Source organism: Strigops habroptila, chromosome 9, assembly GCF_004027225.2.
Source record: "Strigops habroptila isolate Jane chromosome 9, bStrHab1.2.pri, whole genome shotgun sequence".
Lineage (NCBI taxonomy): Eukaryota > Metazoa > Chordata > Aves > Psittaciformes > Psittacidae > Strigops > Strigops habroptila.
The window spans coordinates 20181539-20194122 of record NC_044285.2 but is presented as its reverse complement, the minus strand read 5'-3'; the positions used below and the strand labels follow the sequence as shown (position 1 = coordinate 20194122).

The 12584-nt window shown below is 55.8% G+C and overlaps 1 protein-coding gene across 1 annotated transcript; it reads right to left on the bottom strand.

The window, feature by feature from the left end:
• Positions 1 to 787: 787 nt before the first annotated feature.
• On the bottom strand, positions 788 to 11943 carry STRA6 (signaling receptor and transporter of retinol STRA6). Its single transcript, XM_030497593.1, has 17 exons — positions 11786 to 11943; positions 10250 to 10328; positions 9754 to 9839; positions 9460 to 9599; positions 9123 to 9289; positions 8844 to 8969; positions 7947 to 8014; positions 7773 to 7849; positions 7083 to 7144; positions 6637 to 6817; positions 5811 to 5886; positions 5612 to 5745; positions 4304 to 4421; positions 4006 to 4107; positions 3032 to 3195; positions 2122 to 2259; positions 788 to 1834 (listed from the first exon to the last, which is right to left on the bottom strand). The coding sequence occupies exons 1-17, from the start codon at positions 11908 to 11910 to the stop codon at positions 1656 to 1658; spliced, it is 2022 nt and encodes a 673-aa protein (XP_030353453.1). The 5' UTR covers positions 11911 to 11943; the 3' UTR covers positions 788 to 1655.
• Between the last annotated feature and the right edge of the window lie 641 nt (positions 11944 to 12584).

Below are 12584 nucleotides of genomic sequence, written 5' to 3'. Positions count from 1 at the left end.
AGGGAAAAGTGCAGCCTCTGCCTTGGGGCATCACTTCAGCCAGATGCACACAGGACAGCGGGCACACACCAGCATTGCATCTTTCCTGCATTCACAGTGTAAAGCCCAGCGAAAAGAGCAGGAACTGCCTCTTGGGCTCCTGCTGTCTCAAGAAGAAAACAACCCTGGGGTGCCACTGCTGTCACCCAGTTTGGTGACGCTGTGCTATGTGCCAGACAGGGCTCAAATCCGATTAGAAGAATGTGGGTTTAATCCTGTTTGATTAGCGGGCAGTGGATGTGACAGGGGCTTGAGCATCCAAGCGCACCGGGTGGCCCTTGGGGCAGCTCCAGATGAAGGCAGGGACATACACATCCCCCCTCCCCTTTGCTAGGATAGAAAGGGAGCAGGGTTAGGCTCCTGGGGAAAGGGATGGTGCTCACCCAGCTTCAATGCCGTAGGGAGATGCCAGGACACTTACCCAGGACCCTGCTTGGGCTGACACCAGGCATCCTTCCAGCCAATGAAGGCAGGGTTAAGGGACACATCATGGGAGAAGGTGATCCAGCAACACCTTGGACACCTACCTTTGGTGCTTCAGCTACTATATATCCTGTTTCAGCTCACATCCTTCTTGGGAATCGTGGTTTAGGGCCAAAAGTTTTGATGGGAAAGCAAACTGAGCAGTTTTGCATTAGTTTCCCTAAGGCGAGGATCAGTTTTGGTCCCATCACCCCCAGGTCAAGCAGATCTACCACAAAGCCCCTGCTGAGCAAGGTGAGTCCCAAACATCACCCAGAGACAATCCTCGTGTCCTTCCTGCCTGGTCTGGTTTATTTGGGCATGGACACCAAGCACACCCGAGCATAGGAATGAGGTATGTGATTTATTAACCTTCCGGGACTGGGCAGGTCCAAGCGAGGTGTAAAACTGCTTTCTATGAATTCAAGCTCAGCTCACTTGGAAGGTCACCAGCCCTGGGGAACTGCTGGCTTTGAAAAAAACAAGGGGTGGCAGCAAGAAGCACCAGGTCATGAGTTATGCAGAGTGAAAACCAAATGGTTCCGCAACCTCACAGCCCGGAGCAGGAGCAGATGGGTATCAGCCTTCATAAAACTGGGAGGAAAGGAGTGCCAGGGTCAAGTAAGGTGTCCAAGGGGAGCCAGGATCAGAAATGAAAGGCAGAAGCTGGGGATGGGAGTGGCAGTAGGGACCTTCTCTGTGGGGACACCACACTGAGATGCAGGTAGTTCCTCATGCTCAGCCTGGCTGAGGATCCCTCCACACACACAAGCACATCCCTTCTCCCTCTCTCCTTTCTCCCCTGGTGCTGGGGGCTTGTCCCAGCCATGCCATGTGTCGGAAAGGCAACTGTTGAGAACCTGTGGGCTCATTGCAGGAGTGACTCCTAAGATGTTTGAGATGCCTGAAGGGTTCACCTTGGCTCTCCAACCTTTGTCCATCCAGGTCATGCTTGGAGGTGACCCATTTGTCCTTACCTCTGGACCGTGGTAGTGGCTCAGCATGGACCTAGAGCTAAAAAACAGCCCCCACCACTGCTGGTGAGGGGCAGGAGGTGCCCAAAGCTCCCACCAGCGCAGGAGGAGAGTCAATGGGAGACAGGGATGGGATGGAGTGTGCATGGGAGGCAGAGAGAGGTGGAGGGTCTCTGGAGGTCAGGGCTCGGGGGTGCTGAGCTGGGTGCCATTGGCTGTGGGGTCGCAGAGGGCGGTTTTCCTGCAGGCAGTCAGCGAGGGGTTGTTGAGGAGGGTATAAGCCAACCACCAGCGGGCTCGGCTCTGCTTGAACCGGGCTCTGCTCGGAGGCGCCTTCTTGTGCTGCATCAGCTGGATGCCTGCGAGGAGATGGGAGGAGGAACGACTTCAGCCCCAGCTCCCCCTCGCTGGGGCTGCCCAATGCCATCTACACACACAGGAGCCCTATCGTGCCCTTGCACATCAGAGGGACAGGAGCAGCTCCTAGAATGGAGATCATCACATCCGACAGCCACAACCCCAATGGTCCCTTTACCCCCAGGCACCACCAGCAACTCTAGAGCAGCAAACTCATAGAGGAGCCCTGATGATGCTGCCCCACAGTGCTGGCCATGCATCACCCCGGATGGGGATGGGAAGGTCTCACCTTCTTCCACGTTGCTGGCTGGGAGCCCCGATGGCCCCTCTGGCCTGGCCAGCTGGAGAAGCAGCAAGCAGAAGGCTTTCATCACCGGGTGGGACTGGCTGACTTCAATCTTCAGATAGTGGCAGTAAGTTTGGTAGCCTGGGGGGACAGAGCCCACAGTGAATGAGAGTAATGGGGCCAAACTTCATGGTTCTCCCCTTCTCCTGCCCTGAAGCGGAGGGGAGGGTTATTTGCTGGGCTCTATCTCTGCCCAGCCAGAGCTGCTTTGCCTTCAGAGCTGCTCCCAAAATCCCAGCAGAAAAAGCAGAGGAAAGGAGAACATTGGGGCTGTTCATCCTGGAGAAAAGAAGCTGCATGAAAACCTCAGAGCAGCTTCCAGTGTCTGAAGGGGGCTACAAGAAACCTGGAGAGGGGCTTTGGACAAGGGCCTGTAGGGATGGGACAAGGGGAATGGATCTAACTTGCCAGAGGGGAGATTGAGATGAGCCTTGGTCAGAGCCTTGGGTGATAAAAAGGCATCCCTGCCCATGGCAGGGGGTTGGAACTGGATGATCTTAAGGTCTTTTCCAACCCAAACCGTTCTATGATTCTATGTTCCTTCCCTGCTGCCTTTAGCGCAGGAGATATGAGGGTCCACTGCCTTTGAGTCTCGCCACTGCTGAAGCCCCGGGGACCCCATAAGTGCATCACCCCTGATTCTTGGGGATGGATAGAAAAGCAGGACCAAGTGGGCATCAGAAGCTCCAGTTTTCCCCCCTGCCCATGTCTGACCACAGGCAGTTTGAAGCCCCCCTCAGTCCTGGCAGCTCCAGGTGATGGAGGAGCCCTCAGGCCATTGGCAGGAGCATGGTGGTGGGAGCAGGGCCCCCATGTTCAGAGGTGCTGCAGAGGGACGCCCTCCATGCCCTACCTGGGTCGAAGGTCTCCACACCACGGTTCAGCAGGCTGATGTCCAGCTGGCAGAAATGGATGGAGTTATAAAGGCCGGATATGACCATCCTCCACACCCCAGCCAGGACGCCCACCAGCACGTTGATGGGGAAGAGCAGGTAGGTGACTATGTACAGAGCTCGCCTGTGGGCGGAGGAGGAGGAGTAAGGAACACAAACACCACGGGACGGGAAGCACGGCCCTTCCCTGCCAAGAGGAACCACCGGCCAAAACAAGCCTCCCTCCCTCTTCAGCAGACACAGGCCCCATTTGAGGTGTCTCCATCCCATGGAGAGAAACAAACACCCTTCCAGGCTCTTGGAGAAGAGACAACCTGATGCACCATCGGGAAGCTTGGCTTCCAGCACGCATAGGGTCTCCATTTCTCCTTGAAGACTTAGAAATCAGCCAAAGCATGTGTCTGGTGGTTTGGGATGAGGGACACTCACTCCTGTGGAGGTTGGAATAGCCTACAGCAGCCTCCCCACAATACTGGGCGAGTGGTGGAGGTGGTGGACATCCCTTGGCTGGGCAGAGCAGGACACCTAGATCCATGTGTCACCCTGGTCTTCAGCTTAAGGAGACAGCTTAGGCAGTGACAACATGTGTGAGTGAGGGACCACATCTGCAGCATCTGAACCAGTCCAGCTGATCCTGAGGGATCTGGGCTTCCCCCGAGGCTTGCAAATGGGGCTGGTGGAGCAGGGCATAGAGTTCACCCACTTCACCGCACTGAAATCAAGGCTGTCAATGGACCATGGCCTTAAAGCATCTAAAGATACCTCTCTGGGAACATGGAGCCACTTAGACCCCTCCAACCTACAGGTTTCCCCCTTGAGCTTGTGGCAGAGAGGACAACACAACACCAGGGACACATGTAAACCCAACACGGTCCCATGTCCTGGACCTCAGGAGGGTTCATCTCTGCCCCAGGGGACCTCCACATGCCCATACCTGTTGGTGAGCTCCTTCCGGAGAGGATGCTGCTCCAGGAACTGGTAGTGAGCTGCCAAGTTCTGCACAATGACGGCAACCACCAGGGTCAACCAGAAGGGCCTGGGTGGGAAGGAAGAGGCAGGTTGGACAAGAGGAGGGCCTCAAGCATGAGGCACCATTCCAAGCAGCAGAAACCTCCAGCAAAGCTGAAAGAACCCAAGATAGAGCCTCCCCTCGACAGAGCATCTCACAGCACACCATGGCCATGGCAGCCATTTGGGTCTTCCACCCCTCCCTGAGGGCTGTGAGCACCCACCACATGTTCTGAATGATCCTGAAGAGGTGAGTGTTTGTGCCCGACTGGAGCGGGATGACGAAGAGGAAGGTGAACCCCACTGAGCAGATGAAGAAGATCACTTGCTGGATGAGGAGACCTGGGAGGGAGACATGGGGAGAGGATGGAGAAGCAGCAGATGGAAGAAGTTCTTGCTCTTATTCCCCAACCAATGCTTGATGCTGAGCGTGTGCCATTTTAATCCTATAGAAAGCCTGTGGAATCCTTACCTGCCTGCCCTGCTCCCAACACGTGGGATTTAATTACGCATTCGGCCTCTCTTATCACTCCCCACATTATCCCTGCTGAGCAGAGGCATCACTCCAGGCTGCAACTCTGCTGCCTCATCATAGAAATCAGCCTGAGCTCTGATTTCTAATCAATCATAAATCACACCCAGATCAGCAGCCACTTCTCCTCCTTCGGCTTGAGCTTGTGCGTCACCTCCACTGCTTTGCATTAATGACTTGAAAGCCAAGACCTTTAAGCAGGAGGCAGATGCACGGTGGCACGGTGAGTTGCTGCCAGCACTGCACTGAGTACTGGGAAAGCTGCTCCTCGCTGGCAAAGGGGTGCAAGGAGCTCCTGGGGTGCTCCCCAGCTCCTACCTCCATACTGATCTCTGCAATCTGCCCCCAAAATAGGTCTGGTTTTGCAAGGAGTGCTCACCAACAGGCCTGGTGGTCCTTCCTGTTCTTCCATCACCCCCTTGGACCCTCAGATTGCTCCTCAGAGTGGCCTTGGGGTACTGAGATGGTTGGATGTTGCCCATGCATCCCTGCCTAGCATCACCTCCCATGGGGCAGAGAGGCCTTAAAATGGCTCCAAACCATGGTGGGGTGAAGATTTCTACCCCTTTGGATGTCCTTCACTCATCTCTGGGGTGTCCATCCCCCCCCCCCCCTTCTGCCCAGGGACACCCTGGCTGTGCTGAGGAAGATGCACAGTGAGGAGCATCTGGGATGTGAAGACTGGGACCGGAGGAGACAGACAGTCCTTTGCATGAGATGCTGTGACAGTTTCTCATATCAAAATATCTGGGCTTCAGCCAAAACAAGTCACCATTCCCCCCCCTTTCCCTTTTTAACTCCCAACCATTTGGTGTTCAGCATGGTCCTTGCTGCAGGACAGATTGTGTTTGGGGAAAGAGGAACAAAAGCCTCTCTGCAGCTGGCCCTTTGTGAAACGGGACAAGAAAGGGGGGAGAGATGCTTAAACGCTGGGTATGGTGTGCAAGGTGGGGGTCCACCACCCCATCCACCCGCCCCATCCTGCCCCAGCACCCTTTACCCAGGCAGGCGAAAGCTGTCTGGAAGCTGGCAAAGCTCATCCAGCAGACAATGGCTTGTCGGGATGGGCGGAGGATATGGGCTTTGTAGAAGACATCCAGCACTGCTCCTTGGTAGAGAGCCTTCAGGTTCTTCCTGGGGAGACAGACAAGCTGCATCCTGGCTTGGCGGGAAGGAGAAGAGGAGCAAGGACACCATACCTGTGCATCACCAGCGTCCTCAGGAGCATGGCACAGGTCAGCAGGCAGCACAGCACCAGCGAGCAGATGTAGCACACTGCAGAGGAGCAGGGGGACGTGATGGGCTATGGCTGTGGCCATCCAAGCAATGGGATTTTACTGTAAAACCTATCTCAGGAGCATTGCAGGGAGCCGAGTAATGGATGTGCCCGTGCCTCGGTTTCCCTCCCTACCTTCTTTGTGATACAGAGATCTCCATATCCCAGGTGGGTATGAGTAGATGAGGCAGTGAAAGGGAAGGGGAAAGACAAACAGGCAGGGAAAATACAAGCGGTTGGGTTAGCTCAGTGCTGGAAAAGCTGTAATAAGCAGGCAGTGAGATGGAGAGAGCTGAGGAGATGCTGCGTGGTAAAAGCAAGAGGGAGAAAGGAGGTTTGGTAGGAGAGGTGGAGATGACGGTGGAAAAAAAGAGGATGAGAGGGGCTTGGTGACTTGGGAAACGACATAAAAGCCCCCCTCTGGATTGGTGGTACGCCATGGAGGGAGGGGGCACTCCTGCCATCCCCACATCCCTGCATCCAGAGCCATCTGCTCAATTCCAGCACATCTCAAAGCCTGCAGCCGAAGGGCAGCATCTGCAGTGCCTCGCTGCCTTGGCACCAGGCATCCGCAGCTGCCTTTCATGTCTGCACGGCTGCGGCTTCAGCAGCTGGGCTTTAACTCCCGCTGGAAGCTCTTCCATCACCATCCAGCTTCCTGGACCACCCTCTGGGCTGGAAACCTCCCTGGTAAGTTCTGAAACCCTCCAGAAACCATCTCTGGGTGCAGGGCCTGGCTGGGAACCCACCTTCCAGTGACCACAGGTAGTACTTGACAGTCTTGAGCTCCTTCTCCATGTCACCTGGGGCAGCCGGGCTCTCTGAGGGCACCAAGCCAAACTGGACCAACAACACCACAATGTCCTTCGTCATTCCTGCCCGGATGATCTGGATGGTGGGGACGACGGCTACCAGGAGCAACAGGGCAACCTGTGAGGGAGCGGTGCCACGTGAGCCCCGGGTCACGGCATCCCATTGCTGAGCCATTGCCTTGGCTTGAGGACTTAAGGCTGACTGAGCCCTGGAAGCACATGGCCGGTTGCCATGAGGGATGGTAATACCTCAAGGCATGCTAATACCATTCCGATAGCCAAAAGTGTGGTGTGGCAATGCCCCCTGGGCTCCTCTGCCTCAAGAGGACACAGCCAAGAAGGCAGGGAGGGGGCTCTGCTTAGCATTTAACCATTGGCATCACCTGGTAGACAGCGATCATGGCCGTGGTTATGGACAGGACGAGCTTCAGTGGGATCTGGAAACCTGTAAGGAAGAGTTGGAGGGGTGTATTGGAGAGGAGCTGGGATGTGGAGTCACGGGGAAAGAGTGGAACAGGCTGCAGGTCCACCCAAACCAGCAGCCAAAGCAAACACCCCATTGAGAGCACCGGGACAGGGCGGTCAAGTAGTAATCGGGATTTCTCCAGAGCAATCCCATAAGGATACATAGCTGGGAGCAGTGTCTCTGTACTCTGCAATCCCTTGAAACCTGGTCCCAGAATGCAGGTTCATGCTGGATGGGGAGCCATGTCCCTCAGGGTGCCACCTTCTGGGACAGCCCCCGCTCCTTCCATGGACAAAGGAATACTTCCCCATTCCTCTTAGGGATTTTATCCACTTTCAGGAGATTTTATCCCCTTATCACATCCTTATCAAGCGCCAGGCTGCAGTATCAGCACAACCCCCAGCTGAACCTCACTGCTTGAGCCCACCCATACCCCCGTGGCTGGGTGTCCCCGCTCCCCACCCCAGAGCACAGCAGTGTGTGCACAGCCTCGGCACCGCACGGCAGCTGCCGGGACGCGGCTGCTTTGGGGAAGGAGCCAGGAAAGGCATTTGCTGTCCCCAGGGAAGGGGTGCAGCCAGTGTGCCGAGCCCGCGCTGCAGCCAACCTTCCTCAGGAGCGTAGATGTAGGAGCATAAGTACGTCTGCGCCCTTGACAGGAGGCTCTCCTCGAGCTTTGCGGGGCTGGAGGAGGAAGAGGAGGGTGAGAAGCGTGTCCCTTCGGAGCAGGGAGCCTCTCTGCCCCTGATGGGGCAATACTACGGGAAGGGGTCTTCCTTACCTCCCCTTCTGAGGGCGTTTGGACAGGACAGCCTTTAGGTATTTCTTGTAGTAACCTCTCCCTGGCACCTTAAGGAAAGCAGCAATAAGTTGCCTGCTTTGAGCACAGGGAGTGTGCTCGAAGTGAGTAGGAGAGGTGACTCTGCCTTCTGGGGGGCCAGAGCACCTGCATCCCGTCTAGCAGCTATCTCCTGCCCCAGCCGTACACATCTCTAGCATGATGCCCCACAACACCCTCTGTTGCAGGAGTCCATCACCCCCAGGGATGATGGATTCCCAGCTATAACGAGCATGTTGGAATGATGCTGGCAGCAAATCTTCCATCATCACAGAAGGCAGAAACAAACATGCCTTGTTCCTATCAGCAAAGCAGCCCAAATGCAGGCACACCAGTAGGACAGCTGAAACCCCCCATTCCCATCAGCCAGCTCCCACCAAGGGCCTGGGGTCACTTCAGTCCACACTTGGGCTGGCTGCTTATTTTGAAGTAGGTTTTTCCTCCTCTCTTCCCAACAAAGCCCCAGCATTTCCCAAAGGGCTGGGGATTATCCAGCCTGCTGGGAAAACAAGGCAACCCCAGTCTCAGCCTGAACGGGATGTATTGATGCTTTAAGCCTCTTGTACTAAGGAGTTTACTCCAAAGATGGATTTTCCACTCCCTCTTCAAATCCAAGGAGATAAAAAGAGCCACCACCTCTGCCATCAACAGAGGGATGGAGGGGAGGCAGCTCCCAGTGCTGGAGCAAAGCAGGGACCACACGGCCTGGCACCACCCCAGTTCTCCCAGTTCTGAGGCAGGCAGAGAGGTTGTGGGGCAGGGGAACTCCTAAATCCACGCAGGTCCATCAAAGCGTCCTCCCATTCATTCCCACCAAGTCACCCCATAGATCTGCATTACCTCCTTATCCAAGGTCTCCTCCTGCCCGGTGAAGCTCTTGATGAGCAGGGCTGGATACCAAAGGCTTAAGAGCACAAGGCAGAGGATGATAGGGATGTAAGAGAGTGTGGAGTAGTACCTGTATATCTGGGGAGAAGCAGAGATGTCACACACCACACCATCCCAGCCTGGGGACCTAGTCCTGGGCAGGTGACACCTTAGTGTCACTTGAAGGAGGTGATGAGAAAGCCTTGGCCACAGCAGCCTCCCTGCTCCTTCCCCAGGCAGTGGGACCCATACCTTTGGTGACTGGGGACAATCCACCTTCTGCCAGATGTGGACCACACAGTGGCACCAGGAGAGCAGGCAGCCCATGAGGTAGCTGGCCCTATGCCGGATGGTGGCACAGGCCATCAGGGGGTAGTAGAAGGCAGGGTAGTAGAGCAAAGCCAGGATCTTCCAGTACTCTAGATGGTACGATGGGAAGAGAGGAGGGAGAGCAAAACAGGCGAGAAGAGAAGCAGCGCTCTCAGTAGGGACCAGGGTGAACAGGCTGCTCAGGGTGGCACCCAAAGCTTCACATCTCCTGGGTGGGGAAGAGTGTGATGCTCACAGGGAAGGAGGGTGCTGGCCTTACCCCGGCTGCTCTGGGAGGAGCGGGCAATGAGTGGCAGAGGGTCCGTGTCCAAGACCAGCACGCACAGGGATGAGAACAGGATGCCGAACACTGCAGCCACCAGCCCGCGGTTGCCTTCCTCCTCCAGGAAGTTAGCTGGGCTGCAAGGCAAGGAAGGAATGAGCCTTCCACCAGGTCATGGGCACCCTGTCCCCACCATCCACTGCCCCAGAGCTGATTTATGTCCCGTGCTGCACCTCAGCATCCCTCCACCCACTTGGCTGCAGGGTGATGGGGACCCCAGGGACCGGGTACCTGAGCAGTCCTGGGACACCATTCCAGCAGCTCTGGTGGAGACGCCTGCGCTTCACCAGCAAGGACAAGCCCAGGAGCACAGCCAGCTGCCAGAAACCCAACCAAGGGAGCAATAAATACATGGGGTGATATCTGGGGGGTGTTTGGACATGCTGCCATGTGATGAGAGCCTTCAGGGAGACACCACCTCCACCCAACAACATCAATCCAGCCATGGTTGAAGCAAGGCAGGTGCTTCTCAACCTGCTCTGATGAGTTACAGGCTCTAAACACCTCAGAGGGACCATGCTATAGAAATAAATCAAAGCTTTCTATTGACTACAGTCTGGGGATGTTTAAATCCTGTGTTAGAGCATCCCAGCTCAAACCTCCCTCCAGCTCAAGCTGAAGAGCCCAGAACTGCTATGTGGGAGTAGATAGGCATGACCGAAGCTGGGGGGCAGCAAATACAACATCAGGGCAGATAACCCCCCCATGGGACGTGGCAGGTACTTACGGAGATGGGCGCCATGCAGATGTGATACAGTCTGGGAGAAATGGTGGGGTCGCAGTCTGGGATTACACTGGGAAACACGCTACAAAGGGGAAAAAAAGAGTCACATGTTGATGTATTTAGTCCCAAAAGGGCAAAGCAAAGATGCAGCAGGGATTTCTGTCTGACAGCAAGAAGGGGTAAACCTCCAAAGAGCTGGGTTACACAACCAGGGGTGAAGTCACTCTCGCAAGATGACTTATGATCAAGCAAGCAATAGAGGTAACACTCAGGAGCAGCCCCAAGCTGATTCCCACAAGGTCTGGGTGACCTCCTTCCACACACAGGGATACCGAGGCCCAACAGGAGATCAGCAAGAAAGGATGAAGCCCAATTTACCTCTTTTATGCTCATACCCATCCTAGCTCTGCCTTTTCAAGGGATGCAGCCTGCACAGAGCAGTTCTCCCTGCTAACTAAGGCACTGCTCTAACTAAATGCAGCTGGGAGGCTGAAGACCCCTTGTAGGGTGTCTCAACGCCTTTCCCATGGGATAGGAACCAGCCTCAGAGCTGTGGGATGGCAGAGGCGATGGATGCCTGGGGTTGGTGGTGCAGGATGGGGTCACAGCGCCGCATCCCCAGCCAGCCAAGGCCAAGCAGATGTGCCAGGCCTTGCTTTATTTATTCCCTCTCTGGCCTCCACGACATCCCTTAATCTCTGCTGTGCCACAGCCCTGCTGCTCTCCCAAGGCCAGGAGGGCCTGTGCGTCACCCAGTGCTAGCTGCAAATCCCTGTACCAGGGAGTTGGACATCCTGAGCCCCACAACACACAGTGGGGGAGCCCACATGAGCCCTCATGCCCATGGGGTGGGCAGAGACAGGAGCAAGGCTGCAGGGAAGGGTCTGATAGTGGAATGAGGATTTCTCAGGCATCCCATATCCAAGGCTGTCCCCAGCCTGCCAGAAAAGGCTGTATAGGACCAGCTGACATTAGCTGTTCCACAATGTAGAAGATTAAGGGTGAGGAGGAACCCTTTGAGCTGGTCACCACTGGGATCTCCTCCTGCTGGCCCTACGGGTTGGGTATCAGTCAACTGAGTGGTATAAAACTCACTCACAGAGGATTAAGTCAACAGAGAGACAATAAGTTCTGATAGATGCACCTTGGGATGCCCAGCTTCACACTGGATAGATCACCCTGCTGCTCCATGCCTCAGTTTCCCCTCTCTATAGCACTTCCTTTATCCTTGGTAAGGGCTCTCAGCTATGAGGGCATGAAGTGCCAGGTCCTTGTTGTGAGGTTGGACCCTGGGGTCCCATCCCTGGGGCAAGCACCAGCCAGAAGCACCCATAAAGGAATGAAGCAGTTTTAGGTGGCCAAAACAAGCCTTTTCAATCACCTCCCGCTCACCCAGGCATAAATGCTGGGACTGCTGCTCAGGGGACGTTACTCCACAGAAAGGGGATGTGGCAGCTGGGCAGGAGGCTGGCTGCTGTGCAGGGTGACCCAGCAGGGACAGGGGACATGTGGCACCCACCAGCAGGGCTGGACACTTACTCATCCTGTGTCACGGCTGGCTCCATGGGTTCATAGATGTACCAGTCAGAAACAAGGTCGTCGGTGCTGGCAAAGCTGCTGTCCAGAGGAGCATCCTGAATCCCACCGGAGCTGTTGGCTGCCATGGCTGTCTCCTTCCTCCCTCTTCAGGCTGGAGAGAGATGGGGAGAGGCAACTGGAGGCAAGGTGAGTCCTCCTGGGTTCTTGGAAATGAAGGGATGGAGGCGCTGAGCCAAGAGGCTTTATCTCCTCAGGTCACTCCCGCAGCCAGGGAGAGAACAGGGATTGGGAGCCTTCCAAATCCAGCCGTGCCTCCAAGGATCCAGCTTTTATCTGGACTCAGAGGGAGGGAGAAGGGATGAACCCCCCTTCCTCGAGTGCTCAGGGCACACCTCATGGTCCCGGCCGCTCCCTGCCCGCCGCGGGATGCTGATAGACTTGGAGCCTTTGTTTGGGTTGTGGAACAGCTTTTACACCAGCGGCTCGGAAACCAGCGCAAGGGTCAAGCGTTGGGCTCGGCAGCACAGGCTGGCAAAGGGAGGACGAGATCTCACAGCCATGACCCGTGTCCCCAATGTCCCTCTGTGCCACAACACCCCCCAGCCCCAGGAGGAAACCTCAGCCCCATCCCTTTGCAGCAGTGAGAAGGAAGGAGGCTTTGTTGCTGTGCCAGAGCCAACAAGCTCTCGTGTCTCCTTCTCCCCACTATTCTTTGATGACTTTGGCTCAGACAGCCCCACACCTTCTGCTCTGTCCCAGAGCTACACTGCACAAGCTGCAGCGTGCCCATCTACCATCG